The sequence below is a fragment of the Squalius cephalus genome, assembly GCF_949319135.1.
Source record: "Squalius cephalus genome assembly, chromosome: 9".
Lineage (NCBI taxonomy): Eukaryota > Metazoa > Chordata > Actinopteri > Cypriniformes > Leuciscidae > Squalius > Squalius cephalus.
The window spans coordinates 33,724,414-33,742,073 of record NC_137130.1 but is presented as its reverse complement, the minus strand read 5'-3'; the positions used below and the strand labels follow the sequence as shown (position 1 = coordinate 33,742,073).

At 39.8% G+C, this 17,660-nt stretch overlaps 1 protein-coding gene across 4 annotated transcripts in view; it reads right to left on the bottom strand.

Moving 5' to 3' along the window:
- Positions 1 to 15,676, bottom strand: part of kalrna (kalirin RhoGEF kinase a) — a 242,510-nt gene extending 226,834 nt beyond the window's left edge. For all 4 annotated transcript variants that reach the window (XM_079880252.1, XM_079880253.1, XM_079880254.1 and 1 more), the window contains exon 1: positions 15,413 to 15,676. In XM_079880252.1, the coding sequence (XP_079736378.1) occupies positions 15,413 to 15,479 (67 nt within the window). In that variant the 5' untranslated portion in view covers positions 15,480 to 15,676. The remainder of the gene's footprint in view (positions 1 to 15,412) is intronic.
- Between the last annotated feature and the right edge of the window lie 1,984 nt (positions 15,677 to 17,660).

Here is a 17,660-nt window from a genome sequence, read left to right as displayed (position 1 = left end):
GACAGGACTTTTTCTAATGAAATTCTTCTCAGATCAAGTGATCTGAATGATCCTATTAATTTTTAAAGCTCTGTATTCTCACTGTATTTCAACAATTGCCTCATTTGTGCCTGCTTTTATTTCTTCTAAGGAATTTAGGAGATACATCTGAGAACTGAGCATTGAATGCACAACCTTTGAGCAATAACAGGTTCAGATGAAGATTTTTGAATGGCTTCCATTTGTCTGATTGATGTCAGATCCTCTTACGAGAAGCATGTAGTAAAAAGTGGGGGAAAAAATAACGATCAGTCATGCAATTTCATGTGAAATGTGGATTATAGTGCGTTTCACACATCATTTGACTGCACATATGTTTGAAGTACAACTGTGGCACTGTGCTCACATCTTAATGCTTCTTTTCAAGATCAATGGGGAGCAACTGAGAAGCAGCTTCAAAGTGTTGGGTGTCTCAATTCATTCATAACATAAATCATGAAAGCATAGATATGCTCTCAAACTTCTCTGAAATAAAGTTAACTGACCACATATTAATCTAAGCATCAAATCAGAAACAGCTAAAGCAGGTTTTCTGATGAAATGTAAAATACATCCACAGACGTTCACATGTCATAGGGGAACACAAATCTCTTACTATTTCTATGAGAAATGTTTGAAAAACATACAATGCAACAACAACCTTCTTTGATGTGAATTAACCTTGTAAATGTTAAAAAGTGGATAAAATATTTTGTCGCACGGCGGCAGCCAAAACCTGCGTTTTACTAATATGATAAATTAAGTTGTACCATCAGAAGTAATGCCGATGATTGGTTAGATCATGTAACCTATATTCATAATCTACATCTAATTCTATAACAGCAGGCACTTTTTAAAATAAAGGGGCCAACTAGACCTTCATATGTCATAAGGGAACACAAGTCCCACTCATGAAACAAGTCCTACTAAAGAAATGTGTAATTCTCCGGTTTTAATCTATCTACTAGTGTGTCACACAGTCCAGAAACCAACACACTGATCTGAAGAACATACAATGCAACAACAACCCTATACAGACAAAATTTTTTTTTTTTTTTTTTTTTATAGGAAGAGAGTCCCATTCATGGGAAATCACAAATCTCAAATGAGATCTCTTTAATTTATCAGTGAGATTGAGATAAATAAATGTGTAAATGGATTTATATTTTTCCTGGTCTGTCCATAAGCATTCGCATATTCTTGTGTGTTCTGGTCTTGTTGTGTGAGTGTGCAAATTTGAGTTTGCTTGGGTCGTACACTCTTCGCTTTTGTTTTGTAAAGAAACACTACACCTGCGCACATACGCATTCTTTTGCTACATCGCACTCGAGCCGAAACTTGTCGTATAGTGTCATGTAGTGGCAAATTTTTAATTTGCAGCGGTTTACTATCATGTCAGGGAATACAAAACTCATAGATAATGGTTAGTTGTGAATCCAAACAGGGTATTTATTGACAGAAATATGGAGCATTACAAGGCAAGTAATGCAGCTGATAAACAGGTGATAGCTGGATGATGGGATTATTAAACAGAGTCTTTGGATGCATCCGAAATCGTGTACTTCCCTACTATATAGCTGGTTAAAAACAGTATGTGACAAAAGAACTATGTCTGAATTCACAATACAAAGAGTAGGCAAAAAGTCTCCGGATGACCTACTACTTCCGTTGAGATTCTGAAGTGTGCATTCAATGGACCACGTGAAAGGATTTATGAATGGCAGTGAAGCAACACAACTGACACTGGTAGAGCACATGATAATGACAACATGGCGAATGTAGTACGTCTGGATTACATTCATATTACATACTCTCATACTAAATATAACATACTTTTTTTAGCGTGGAGTAATTTTTTTTTAGCGTTCTTAGTATTCTGGTGAGTGAGAATCTGGCGATGGATGCTGGTGAGACTGTGGCTGTGTCCGAAATCACCCCCTACACTATCATTCACTATTCCCTATATTAGTCGACTGATATATTTTGATTAAAGGTCCCATTCCATGGATTATTTTTATTATTTTATAATGTTTCCAGGGGTGCCCTTATAATGTTAGTATGTTTTTTAGATAAAAAATTTGTATTATTTAGAAATAAAAGGCATATTTCCTAGCCTGATTTCATTCCCTGGTTTGAACACTCTGTTTGAAGGGGCGTGTCTGCTGTGAGACTTCAGTGTAAACGCCCTCTGCTGTGATTGGCTGACATGCTTGCATATGAAATATCTGGCATTACATGTGGAACTATCTGGAAAACTTTTACTATTACAGCTATTATACATTTTTACTATTACAGCTAACTGGATTAACGAATCGTGAGAAGTTTTTTAAGTATTTAGATCTATTACCATCACATAAAAGGTTGCAGTGATGATGAGCATTAAGCAGATAACGTTAACAGTCTGTTGATCGCGTGAAAGATCGTATCATTGCAACGCAGTTTCTGCACTCTCACTAATGATTTCACCAATGCAAACATGAAGCATATAAATACAGTAAGAGCTTCGTTGTGCAGTGTAACAGCGTCATTGATTTCATAACGAGTTTTGGCAAGTGTCCAGATAAACTCGCGCTGTGTGATTGACAGCTTGGGCGATTGGAAAGGGATTGTTCTTTGATCGCTTTCTGTATATTAATCACAGTTTAAGTAAGATTATTTTCATCCTACTAAGAGAAACAATGTGAAGTTGATCGCTACTTCCATATTAAATCACTACTTACCGCTTGCTGGAATATAGTTGAAATTGCCCCCTTCGTCAGTATGAAACGCTGAGAGAAGCCTGTTTGATATTATCCCAGGTTAGAAAAACAGTCCGTGGTGAAATGGACAGAGCAAACTAACAACTTCGAATTAAACTTTTGCGGTATCCGATATATTATAGATAAACATCAACCACGTCTGTTGACATTTCGCCATCAATACGCCTGTGTTCCTGTGGGCGGAGGTTACGGTTCTAGTGACATCATTAATGAAGGAAGTAGAGGGGTGTAGTCCAATCCAGCCGTTTTTTGTAGTCAACTTCTGTTAAATAAAATATCTCGCTTGGCATTGAACTTTGAGCTTTATAATTTTACAGATATTATTTATACTCTAACAACAACATTACACACTAACTAAAGTTTGAAACATGGGATCACGAAGAACGGGACCTTTAAGGGAGTGAATGAAAACGAGTGAGCGAATTTGGAAAGTTATCAAACTTTACGATTTATCTTGAACTCTGTCATGGAAACTATCTATAAACCTTAATTAAATCTTAATTATAATCAATTAAAAAGGAATTTATACCTGTATGGTATTACGCTGTACCCACATTGGACCAGCGGTTTGGAAAATGGATGTAAGGATTATTCAGAAGTGGCCTGTGGAGGGTGCTCCGGGAGTATGGGGTCCGGGGTCCTTTACTAAGGGTTGTCCGGTCCCTGTACGACCGAAGCAGGAGCTTGGTTCGCATTGCCGGCAGTAAGTCAGACTTGTTCCCGGTGCATGTTGGACTCCGCCAGGGCTGCCCTTTGTCGCCGGTTCTGTTCATAATTTTTATGGACAGAATTTCTAGGCGCAGCCAGGGGCCGGAGGGGGTTAGGTTTGGGGACCACACGATTTCGTCTCTGCTCTTTGCAGATGATGTTGTCGTGTTGGCTTCATCAAACCGGGACCTTCAGCATGCACTGGGACGGTTTGCAGCCGAGTGTGAAGCGGCTGGGATGAGAATCAGCACCTCCAAATCCGAGGCCATGGTTCTCAGTCGGAAAAGGGTGGCATGCCCACTTCAGGTTGGTGGAGAGTTCCTGCCTCAAGTGGAGGAGTTTAAGTATCTTGGGGTTTTGTTCACGAGTGAGGGAAGGATGGAACGGGAGACGTTCCTACTCTCACCTATGGTCATGAGCTTTGGGTCATGACCGAAAGGACAAGATCCCGGATACAGGCGGCCGAAATGAGCTTTCTCCGCAGGGTGGCTGGACGATCCCTTAGAGATAGGGTGAGAAGCTCGGTCACTCGGGAGGAGCTCAGAGTAGAGCCGCTGCTCCTCCACATCGAGAGGGGTCAGCTGAGGTGGCTCGGGCATCTGTTCCGGATGCCTCCTGGACGCCTTCCCGGGAGGGTGTTCCGGGTGCGTCCCACTGGGAAGAGACCATGTCTCCCGGCTGGCCTGGGAACACCTCGGCGTCCCCCCGGAAGAGCTGGAGGAAGTGTCTAGGGAGAGGGAAGTCTGGGCATCTCTGCTTAGACTGCCGCCCCCGCGACCCGGCCCCGGATGAGCGGAGGAAGATGGAATGGAATGGATTATTCAGCTGCGGGCACCATATTCTGGTCAGAAGTGGGAATTAATTCAGTGCGCAACTTTCACGGTGCATTATGGGTATTCTATAGCCATTGAGAGTACATCGGGGGTGTTTCTCAATACTCAAATGGATGTTTCCTCGCTAGGTCCCCTAGCCCGTGACCCGGAAACCGATAGAATTCAGCCATCTTGAAGGACATCTCAATTCCCTAATTTCACAACGATGAGGCGAGGAATGAGGAACGAGGAAGCTTTCTGAGGAGTCATGAGCGAGGATAAACACCTTTCCCTCGCATTCTAAAAAATGTACACTCGTAATTGTGGTGCATTGTGCGATTGAGTGAGTGCACTCCATAACATCCACTATGTTTTCGGACACCACTACAAATGGCTATGCCCACAACTAGTACCCTATTTAAGGTTATAGGGGGTGATTTCGGACACATATGATGAAGATAGTTGAACAAAGGCTTGAATTTGGTTCTGTTCCTCAAATTGATTCTGAAGATATTACAGCATGGAATAAAAAATCTTTTTCATTTTTTTTTTGCATTTTTGATGTCTTTTAAAGTCATTGTTTGATTCACAGTATATTTAATGCCTTTATTGTCCCACTTGAGTTAATTTCAAATTGAGTCAGCTGCATTAAATAAATGCATTAAAGTCCCCCTGTAGTCAAATTTGATCACCAAAATGACATATTTAAAAGTTTTTTTCTTGGAAAAAAATTCTTCATGCCTTAAAATACATTTAATGTAACTCTATTCCCTTGCCTCATTTCACACGGTGCTATGAATATGCAAATTGGCCCCGCCTCCACTCACTCACACCAGCTCAGAGATCCACTCGTTGACGATCACACGTTGATCTGATTGGTTACATGGTAGTTTGTGATGTCAGAAACACCAGCGATTTCAAACCGTGTTTTTGAGACTGTCTTTGGTTCACTGCAGTTTTAAGGAGAAAATACTCAGCAATGGTGTTGACTTATGAATTTACACATGGTTTGTCTTAAAGCATATTAAAAACACCACAAATACATATAAACAACATTAAAAGCTTGATTTTCACCACAGGGGGACTTTAAATAATATAATTTATCATAAATGCAAAAGAATCAACTGATCGATTAATTCCATGAATTCAGTATTACATTAAATATGAATTCATAAACATTTGTTTGTCTGTAAATTTGCTGATACATAAATAATTTAGATGCTGTCAGTATGTCAATATGGTATTACAATATGGCTATGCAAACATGAGTAATTGTAATTGTATAAAACATACATACAAATTCTCATGAGATTATGTTGGTCTGTAGCATCACAGAATTGGGACTAATTGGGATTTTTACCCAAAGTTAAGAAAACCTTCTATAGAGTGCATGGTTCATATCTCAAGCTTTTTTACAGTCATAGAAACCCTGTGTGTTGCAAAACAGCCAATGAGAATTTGTGTCAAGAATTATTTTTTATTCTTTTGCTGATGTGAAAGTGTGAGACAAGATGATTATTTAAACCAAGTTGTGTACTGACACTGCGAATATGCAACTAAGAATGTTAACCCAGGGTTTAGGATGACCAAGGGTTAATTATTTAAAATATGAAAAGCCCTTATAGGGTTAACCCAGGGTTAAGCATAATGTGAAAACCCATTATGTGTTCTTGAGCCAATTATCAGCAAATCAGAGTAGCCATGAAGTCATTTTGCTGCAGCTCTAGTGAGTACTTATAGGCGACTGGCTTAAAATGAGTGTATATTAAAATAGGAAAAAGTGTTTTACCATCAAAAAATTACACGCATCACCTTTTAAAGAAAGTCTGATTTATCATTGAGCCAGCATGTAGGTGAGAAATGCAGTTGAACTTTGCAGGCGTAATCTGCCATCACACATCAAAAACAAACAGAATTAGCTGTGAATGGTGAATGGAGCAGCATCTTTATCAGTGGAGCGCAGATGCAGACTCACAGGTCTCCAGGGAATAGTTCCCTCAATCCATCTAAAAGCCTCATTCAAAGCAGAGGATCAACTAATGAGATCTGACTCCATTAGTCTGCAGTGCTAAGTGTCCGTCCATGCTTACGTAGCGCAGGAACAGACAGCGGAAATGGGGATCCCTCTCACTAAACCTCATCTCCCTCAACGTCATATCATGACTCTTTAATCCACTCAAATCTGTTCTCACTCGCACCATAAACCCACCACCTCAAACCGGCCAATTAGCCATCTGCCACACTACAACTGTGTGTGTGTAAGGGTTGGGGGTTACTTAGTTTGAGTTAATGGAAAACTAAAAAGATAAAACTGCCCAAGAAGTGATTTAAAATTGCCCAGGGACATTTGGGGCATCCCCAGTTGGAAAAGGTGTGTGATTACTTAGCAATGTTTGTGATTTCATTGCTAAAGTTTGACGACAAATGCGTCCCCAGAAGTGAGTTTGGGGACGCACTATTTGGGAAAATGTGGGCGGGGTTTGTGTTTGGGTTCGTTTTTTTTTTTTTTTTCTTTTTTTTTCAGTACAAATATCTAATCATTCTTAAATCAAGATACATTTACTTGAGAAGAAAATAACGTAAGATATTTACGTAAGTCTTGTTTTTATGCATAAAACAAGAAAAAAAATATCTGTCAATGGGGTAAGAAAAATAAACAATTCAAAGGGAAAAGACGTTTATTTTTCTTGCCCCACTGGCAGATATTTTTTCTTGTTTTAGGCATAAACTCACTTTAATATGTTTTTCAGAAAACAAAACTTAATATCTTGAGTCATTTTGTTTCTCAAGTAAATCTATCTCGATTAAATTTTTTTTTTTTTTGATATTTGTACTGGAAAAGTAAGATCATAATATTTGTAGTGTTTATATAAAAACAAGAAGTCTAGTGTGTGTATGTGTGTGTGTGTGTGTGTGTGTGTGTGTGTGTGTGTGCCAGCTACACAAAAGTGTGTATGAGAGAGGTGGTGAGGTAAAGACATTAAAGGGATGGAAAATGCAAACTGGAAAACCACAAGAAATGAAAGGCAAAAGAGGTGATGTGGCAGACAGACACACGCTGGCCGTCAGTGGAGTGTATTGTGTGAGCTGATGCTGGAGCATCATGCTCTATTGTTCTTCCTCACACTGGAGCCCACGAGCAGGGCACAGACAGCGTGGTGTCTGTGTGTGTGTGTGAGAGAGAGGGGGGGAGGGGTGTGCACAAATGAACGCACAAACACACACTTTGGCAGAAAGCCAAGGCTTTTTCCAGCACCGGCTGTGCATGTCTCTTGCTGTGTGTCAGTCTAATCAGTCTGAATCAGACTGTGGCATTGAAGGATTTATCAGCAGTTTCCAGCCTTGTCTCATGCACACATGAACTAGAATCATTCAATCAAAGCATTCATTTTACAATTTATTTTGAGAATTGTGTTCTCTCTCTATCTCTGTCACGTTCTGTAATTGCTACATTTTCGTTTTCATGGACTTTTAGTTTGTTTCTCAATATTTCCTGTTTCCCTCCAATTGTCATGGTTTCTAGCTTGGGTTCATTTGTTGTCATGGTGACATCCACCTGTTCCTTGTTCAGTTAATTTGTTGCCTTGTTGCCCAATCAGGCAATGGCTGTGTCAGAAAACTGATAAATGCTGCCTTCTGAGAAAATATCGCAAGGTAGGAAGGCATCAAGGTAGAGCTGTAATCGGGCCTTAAAAGTTCGGCCCGAAAAGGCCCGAGCCCGACAGAGTTTGGCCCGAACCCGACAAGTACATTTTGATTGACAGCTTTTTAAAAGCCCGAACCCGTTTACAGCCCGACTGTCCAAAAGGCCGTCTATCAGCAGTGATAAGAGTGTTGGAGAATAGCGCGGACACGCGCTTCACACCGCGAGCCGGCACACGCACCACTCGGCGGAAAAGGGAGAGAAAGAAAAAAAGAGACTGCGCCGCACGCACACAGCACCTTTGTCTTTCGTAAAAAAAGGAGTAATTTATACATTTTTTAACATCATTTATTCATGACTAATGGAGGCTAGAGGCCACTTGGAAGTTGGAACAAAGAAATAAAATAAGTCCTCCAGAGACCAGCCTCCGTTTCACCTCCTCAAGATCCATTTTCACGCTAATCTAAACACATCACCTGACCGCTCATTTACCACGCAACCCGAAGCGCGAGCCCGAGCCCGGCCCGAGCCCGTGTAAAATAATAGAAATTAAGACCGAACCCGACCAAACCCGTCGGGTCCCGTCGGGTTCGGGCAAAGATCTTCAGCTCTACATCAAGGCCCGTCCAAATCCAATGTTAGCTTCACTTCCCGTCTCCTGAGATACCTTCATCTGATTGATTTTTGATGAGTTATATTTGATGAGTTAAAGCAATGTAAAGACATATGTTGTCATAACTTATTGATCATATAATTTTTTTACAGTGTAGATATTTTTTGACCTAATGAGAAATTACTATTGAAGTAATTAAAAATGTGCTTGGTTTTCAGCAAAGCTCACTCTATTTTGCTGTAGATCCAGGGTTGCCAACTCACGCTTTCAGCATCAATCTCACGCTCTCACGCACACGCAAGAAATGTCACGCCAAAATCCATTTTTCTCCCCTTTCAATCTGTTAATTTTCTGTTGATGACTATACTAGATCACAGCGTATTAATGACAGGAGAGGAGTTTAAGGCCCACCGTTGTAACATCTGCCTACAACGTTCTCACTGCAGTATTCTCTGATCGTTGATTCGCTGAAAACCTTGCACCTGAGATGTCAGTTGCGTGTGAAAAGTTCAGAGAGAGTTTGGAGCATAGGTTCGGAGTCGGAGCCACTGATGCGTGTTTGAAAGTTTGGATGACAATCAAGGTAAGCAGATAATAAAATGGTGTGCCTTGTCACTACAGACGTAGCCTTGCCTAATCAGTCTGTGTGCCGAGAGTACAGACTTCAACTATAGTTGCGAACGTTGTCTGACGTACGTTATGTGGGCTAGCTATTTGCTCAATAAAAATAGGCTCATGGTACAAATTACGTTTTGGCAAATCGGGCAAGTGGCATTTTAAAATTCCCCAAATTATCAAAGGTTGCGCAGATTGTGTTGAGCCTGCCACAGTCAAATGCGGATGCTGAGCGAACCTTTTCAGTTATTGGCCTAAACAAGACTGACACCAGGGACAGACTGTCACTTGATGGCACCCTGTGAGTGATGGGAAGTTCGGATCATTTTACTGACTTGCTTGTTCTACCTCGTTCATTAAAATGAACGAATCCTTTTTTGAGTCATTTCGTTCATTTAAGGGACTTTAAATGTTATACTTTTAACAGCCAAATTCCATGAACACATCCACCTACGCAGTCTTTATCATATTCTGAATTAAGGAATCATTATAATGCAGTCAAAAATAATTTACAGGGAACATAAATAATTACTTTACCTTCCGAGTCTTTCGTTCATTTGTCACGTGACAGACGCATTACGGTTCATGAATGGATTGAACCCTGCTTCAGATACGAGCCTCCTGCAGAGGTGGTGAAAGCAAGCCAACACTGCCACTGTGGCACAACAGGCCTAATGTGTGAAACTTGTGTGTTGTGGTTTTCTGGGGAGGTGGAGTAACTATTATGTGTCCCTTATGTTTTGAGATTTCTTATTGGTTTGATGTTGTTGTTTTACATGTTTGTTATTTAATCACCTCTATCTTAATTTTTTTATCGTGCAATCAATAAATTAATTGTAGCCTACATTTTGAAAACACGTTTCCATTCAATTCGTTTTTTTTTTCTTTTTTCCCCCCATAAATCAGGATTTATACTAAGTAAACAAGGACTGACATTTTTAAAATTAGGGTTAGGGTTGGCAAAAACTTTCTCCGCGCACGCGCGCACTGAAGTTTTACAGAGTCTCACTCCAGCCAAAGTCCCAAAGCTGGCAACCCTGGTAGATCATTAAACCATTACACTGCCTCAGAAGTCTGTCCGAAATCAGTTTTGTGCGGAAACTTCGTGCGCAAACGCTGCCTGGGAAGTCATTTAAATTGTAATTGTAATAATATTTCACAATACTAATGTTTTACTGTATTTATAATCAAATAAATGCAGCCTTGGGAGCATAAGAGACTTCTTTCAAAAACATGAAAACATTTGAACCTAAACCTTAACATTGCAATGTATATATTTTTTTTCATATAACAAAGGAATTATGTTGCTATTTTTGCCCTTGTATATTTTTGGCAACAAGACATTATGTCAATAGCAGTATTATAAAAGTCACTGGCCAACTGGCGAGTACGCTTTATTTACTTGCCAAAGCCAATTTCCACTTCTCTCTTCTGACTGCACTGAGTGGAAACAGATCCCGATCTGCCAAAAACCAAACCAGGACTGCACCATGAGTACAGCATCACATTTAGAGGATAGAGGCTGATTCATGAATGCTTTAGGAACAAATCATATGGTAAGAGACTCCAAAAACACATTTAATATGTTGCTCAGGAGATACCATCCCTGCAATTCATCAGCTGTTTATGGTTCTTATTGCCCTGGATAAAAGTATATACTAAAGGAGAACAATATATTACAGTAATAGGGCTCATAATGATCTACATATCACACACTGTATCAATTACATCATAAGGAAATGATAAATCAGTGTAAACTGGATAATCTACATTATGTGTGTCTGTAAGAGAGGCATCTTGGGTTTCCATGTTTTATGGGGACATTCCATAGACATAATGATTTGTATGCTGCAAAAAATTTATATTCTGCCCCCTTTACACTAACCCTACCCATCACAGAAAACTTTCTGCATTTTTACATTTTCAAAAAATATCACTTAGCATGATTACACGAGGCCAAAAATATTCTGGTATTACTATCTCTGAGGGGACATTTGGTCCCCTCAACATAGGGTTTACCAGGACCACACACACACACACACACGCACACTTTACTTCAGTGAAAAGTTTGACAACGGTTGGTTGTCCATTATAGTCACGGGTTCATCATAAATCTTCCCCATTAGTGGCACATATTTACCAAAGATTTCTGAAAAAGATGTTTGCCATTAGTGGCAAAATGTTCATTGTTGCCAGAGGTTTTCAGCAAATCTGCAGTACTGGAAAAGAGCAGCAAACCTCTGCCAGACACTGACCATGAATTAACAACAAGTTTTTGCAGGGGTCACTGTCTGCAGTGATGAATCAGATCATTTGTTCAGACAGTTTAGTCAATACCTGCATCAGTTTCCATAGTAATGACATAAGCATCAGAACAATGTCAAGAGACATAAGAGAGCATGACATCTTGTTGTGATGCTAAACTACAGAAGCAGACAACATACAATGTACAACACCATAAGCATCTGTATTTATATATACAATATGCACTTAATCACAATTTATTACATAGTGAAAGCTACATGTGAGTGTACATGAGTGAACTGAGATAGACAATACTGCACTTTGTGTATGACGTTAAAGACATTTACTTGAAATTGGATCTGGAACTGTTTATTTCCAAAAATCTGGAAATTCACAGTTAATCGGATTTCAAACCACATACAAATGTGGTTTGGATCGGGTTTGTACGATTTTTTTTTTCTTTCAGTTTCAGTTCAGACAACAAACAATAAACGGATTTGAGTTGTATATGCCAAGAAATCAGACTTTTGCGGCCTACTAAACAAAGCCTTAAATAAACCCTGTCAAAAGCAGACACTTCCAACCCGGATTTGCAAATAATCTTCAAAGCCTGGCCAACCTCCACCCAATGTATTGATCAGATGACTGATTAAGTAATCAATTAACAACCACCTTAGAGAGGACAACAGAACCCAAATGCTTCACAAAAAAACAACGGTTGCATTTCAATGATCTGGTGTTGTGAGTCAGTTACACACAGTCATATACTGTAAAATAAGCAGTGCTAAAGAGGTCTTCAGAAGGAAGTAACAGCTTATAACAGGAAAGATAACAAAGGAGGGGTCCAAATATTAAAATCAACACAATTATTATAAGAGGAAAGAGGTTGTTCTCTCAAGAGCACTCTATCCACAGCAGTATGTAGTATGGAGGTTAATCCAACCGTAAATACTGAATACACATGCAGCGAGTGAGCCATGTGGCCGAGGGTATAAAAACCTCTTCAGATTGCTGAGTGTGGTGCTTGTGAATGGATTACTGTTCACTCAGCCACGTAACGTCTTTTCTCTAGGAGGGCAAACACCCACTACAACTGGATATGGCAGAAGAAAGAAGATTTATGGTCCTATTCACTCTGTCCCTGTCTTTCTCCATTATATCCTCCTGACTTTTTGTTGGCCCTAGGGGCAGGGGCTGCCAGGATGTATCTGTCTGTCCATTGATGACGGCCGATGGCTATGTTCTGCAGATGTCCTCACTTCCACTGGGTAAAACCACAGTAAAAAGCCCCTCTGCTACACCAGACCTCCAAACATCTGCAAATCATTGGCACTGGAGATCTCAAAACCAATACTCTGCACAACTCAACAATGTCTTTATGATCACGCCTAAAAATAGCCTGCTTTGTTCTTTATTTGCTCTGAAGTTGTAGGTGAGAAGAAAGCCTCAGAATTGCTTATACATCGGCATGGAACTCATTCAGCACCGATTCTGCTGCAGACATGAAGGATATCTAAATCATGCAGCTTGTTGAAGAGGTTTGCTATTTCTTTGTGGTTGGACTTACTTTCCAAGCAGATGAAAAATCCCATCGACATGCATATATTGATGGAGGGATCAGAATATTCATTATCCAACTCATTATCTCATGGCAAATCATAACTGTTTTACGTTTTGGTGAATTGGTGGTGAATTCATATGAATTTGTACATTTTTGTACGATCTGCTTACACCCCAGTGATGGTTATGTTTAGAGGTGGACCTTCATGCTAACCTTTTTTTTACTAAAAATCATTTTGTCGCACAATACACTCTCAGAATAAATGTGCAAGAATTGTAACTTTTGGGGTACAATGGCTTGTCACTGGCTAAAAGGGTCATAAGGCAAGAATTGCTATTTTAAGGTACTATTATGCCGTTTTTAGGGGTATAAAAGGTACAAAGATATCCTTTTAAGGTTACTGCCCCAGTGACAACCCATTGTACCCCTAAAGCTAAAATTTTTCCACATTTTTGTCTACGAAAACACCACCTTGTAAAAATAGTTTTGTTTCCCCATGAAATGTGGCCATCTAACACACTTTACACCACACAGCAACGTCATGGCAACCAACAACAACACTCTATGGCAGTAAAATCCACATAAGAATGAAGGAAATCTTAGAAAATGTAAAATCTCAACTGAAAAAAATGCCTGTGGTGACATTTCTGCAAAATGATATTACGTTTCGTCTTGAAATAAGTCTTTATTAATCGATAATCTGCCTCTGTAATCATAATTTTCTGTGATATTGCCTCTATAATGTTCATTTCAGCTGGAAACTGCAGTGATTTGTATGTATTGGTATGTGTTTTCTGTTTTGAGTATTGCAAAAATGTAGGCAGAGGCACAGTTTTCCAATGTGTTGCTACAATCTAGTTCAGTCTGTTTATATTTCAGTTGTTTGTGGGTTTACTCTGACTGAGACATGGTTGTTAATTATCAGACCGTCTTTACAGATATGACCTTCAGATCAAAAACTGAGACATTGTACACACACTTCCTCTAAAACAAACTCACCTTGAACCTCACTTTGATAAGACTGAAAGAAAGGCAGCACAGCTGTGAGGTTGAGCTAACAAGTGGGAGAACTAGTTTGTGTTTTGTGTTATGCCATGTGTACATGTGTTAGCTGTTTGTGTGTGCGTATGAGAGAGTGAGCATAGTGTACCCGCATCCTGACCTATAGCCCACTGTGTAAAGCAGCAGGGTTTATGCATCACTCCTCAACAGGGGTCTCACAGCCTGGACCACTTACCTAAACATTAGCATTTCTTCCAGCCATTTCCTCTCTAAAACTCCAGAAGTGCTGCACATGATACAAGGTCTTGCCACTGACCCAGTGTCCCCTTTTAAATGTCAAAGGTTGTTGTGAAATCATTGTTTACATATGACAACTGCACTCAACTCAACATACACATTCTAAATATTAATGTTCACTTTGCAAAGACAATAAGAACAACATAAATTGCATGGATGCATGTTACAAGTAATTTGCTTGTTACAAATGTGTATGTGGCAATAATTTTAGAATCGCCAGACCCAAAATCAACTCCTGACTCCATGGCCTAAACTTCCTAATTTAAAGACCAACAGCTTACAGAATAGGTTGATTTTTTAAGCATTTTAGCAATCAAAGCCTCCCTCAAACTGGGGTTAAACATACATTAAACTTCTCGGCACATCTGACATACACAAGCGCTGTTACGCAGATGACACGTATATTAAGAGTAGAGTGTTTGAAATTAGCTTCTTCCCAATCACTGTACCATGAGCCCAGCATGAAGCCCAGTTAAGCATGAAAATGAACAGACTTATACACAAACCAGCCATTTTGTGTGCATAAGAACAAATTACCACAATCCTGATAAATAAGGCATGAGAAGTTATCCAGCAGTTCTATGGTGCTGTTCAGGAGACATGGGATGGGATGGGATGGGATGGGATGGGCTGGCTTTTCAGACTACACGACTAAAGCTCAGTGTAGCTGTCAGTCAAAGCAGGGTAATGGCACTAATGCTCAGCATCACCCATCACACAAACCTGGACCTCAAGCATCCTTAAACCATAACACTCTGATTTATCCCATTAGCCTTCATATTTTTTCTTTGATCTTCTATTGAAGACTATCTCTTTCTGGATTCAGTTTCAAAACAAAAACTACATTTCCAAGCTGCTCCAAATAAATACAAAATAGAAATAAAAATGTAATAAATCAGAAAAATAGTTATTAACCTAATAAAATACATTAAAGCTAATCAAAATTTGCAGTGCAAAGACATTAAAATGATCAATTGGGAAATTAAAAAGTAGCCTAATAAATTACGAAGGTAACAGAGATAAACCTCATGAAGAAAGAATGGAAAGCGACACTATATGTGGACTATTAATTGTCATAATTAACCAAACGCAGGCCTATCTATAGAGATCACTGTCTCTCCATCTCTCCTCTCATCGTACCTGTTTTGAAGAACGCATCCGTGTCCGAATCAGTGGGTCCGTCCTCCGCCGCTTCAGCAGGATTCATCTTTCCTCTCAGATCTCACAAATCAAAATAACGAGAAATATATCCAGATTTAGCGCTCCAGCATCTCTATATTTCTGTGTTTTGACTGCACAGCCCTCGATCAGAGCGACAAAGCGCAGCTCTGCATTGCCTTCTATTGTCTCCAGATGCGCCTCTCCTCCTGCGATCGCTCCTTTCACTTCGTATGAGTCGGTTCTTTTGAACAGGTTCGCCAATTGGACTGATCGATTCGTTCGCGAATTGGTCTGGATGGTTCTCGAGACTAGTTTCCGTCTTGTCGTATTCGAAATGAGCCCTAGAGCCGGTGAACACAATCCTCAGAGATTGGGTTTTCCGTTGATTTGATCTATGGGGTTGGGAAGTAACCAACCTTATTGTAGCCGAATGTGTGCAGGAAACATGTCTCCAACTTGTGCGTATGATGACATAATGTGACATACGACAAAGAGATTGGTTTTAATATTTTATTGGAAACATGAGAGACATCCAAAAGATCTGCAATAGACGACCTAGGCTATTTCTGCAAAAGTAAACAATAAGGGAATGTTTGTCTCAGTCGTTATTTCCAACTTGCAAAGATAAGTAGGCTATGAAAGTAACTTAATGTTGCATTATGTAGGGCAGCAAAGTGAACTACTAGAACGCAATTCACATCACAATACAAAAGCCTACATACGAATGAATATAGGCTACTTAACAGTATAAATAAATACGTTGCATATTGCCATGAAGGCAAACTTAAATGTTTAGAGCTTTTTAAAATGTCAGGGTATTCTTGAGTGGGTGTGACGTAAACGAACCGATGAATCGTTTTGGTACCGCCTCATTGAAATGAACTGTTCGAAAGAACCGAAATGAGTCGAACCAGCTCAACACAAAGCGGCGCGCAGCCTGTGTGTGTGCGTGTGTGTGTGTTTGTGTGTGTGTGTGTGTCAGATGGTGATGGAGAGCTATCCTGACAGTGAAAGGTGATGATGTCATGAATTCTGCATAATGTCATGGGCTTGTTGGTCATTCTTTCCCTCTCTTATAAATATTTTCTTTAAAAAGTTAATGAGTTATTTTAGAAACATAAGCACACTCATTTAGATGGCCTCCCGGAGCGCCAGAGACTGTGTGGAGTGTAGGCTATTTTTCTAACAATAGAGCATAGCCTAAGTGTGTGTGTGTGTGTGTGTGTGTGTGTGTGTGTGTGTGTGTGTGTGTGTGTGTGCGTGTCTGTGTGTGTGTGTGTGGACATGTTTTTCTACACCGGTGGGGACTTAAACCTGAATGCACACAGACTCATGGGGACTCGTGTCACCGTGGGGACCTAAACTGAGGTCCCCATGGGTACAAAAGCTTATAAATCATACAGAATTAGTTTTTTTGAAAATGTAAAAATGCAGAATGTCTCCTGTGATGGGTAGGTTTAGGGATAGGGGCAGTGTAAGGGGATAGAATGTACAGTTTGTACAGTATAAAAACCATTACGTCTATGGAGAGTCCTCACAAAGATAGTGCACCAGACATGTGTGTGTGTGTGTGTGTGTGTGTGTGTGTGTGTGTGTGTGTGTGTGCGTGTCTGTGTGTGTGTGTGTGTGTGTGTGTGTGTGTGTGTGTGTGTGTGTGTGTGTGTGTGTGTGTGTGTGTGTGTATGCGTGTCTGTGTGTGTGGGACCTCCCTCTGTGACATATATCACGCCCTCATCACTCATGCAGTCTTTAGGCTAATAAAGAATCCCAAAGCTGCTGGGACATATTGCCTGTTTTCATAATACAGTAAATAGAGAGCACGTGTGCATCCATATCTTTTTAAACATAGATGGCGAAATACTTGTCCATAGGGACTTTTTTTTTTTTTTTTTGTTATAAAGCAGTGAATGTTTTTTGAGAAATATTATAATATTGCCAATGTGATATTCGGATGCTTATTATTTCGTACCCTGTGTTCTACCTTGTTTTTACATTAATCAGCCTTGACAGTTTGACAGAACTGTAGCCAGTTTTGGTTGTGCAATAAATAAAATATATAAATAAATGAAACATATTTTCTTTAATACATTTGAATATATAATTAGTTATTTTTGATTTTTTAGTGATACAGTTTGTTTCTGAGATTCTTTCGAACCAAATGACAAACAGAAAGATTGGTTATGGGGTGAAAATCGAGGATTTACTGCCCCCTGGCGACTGCCACACA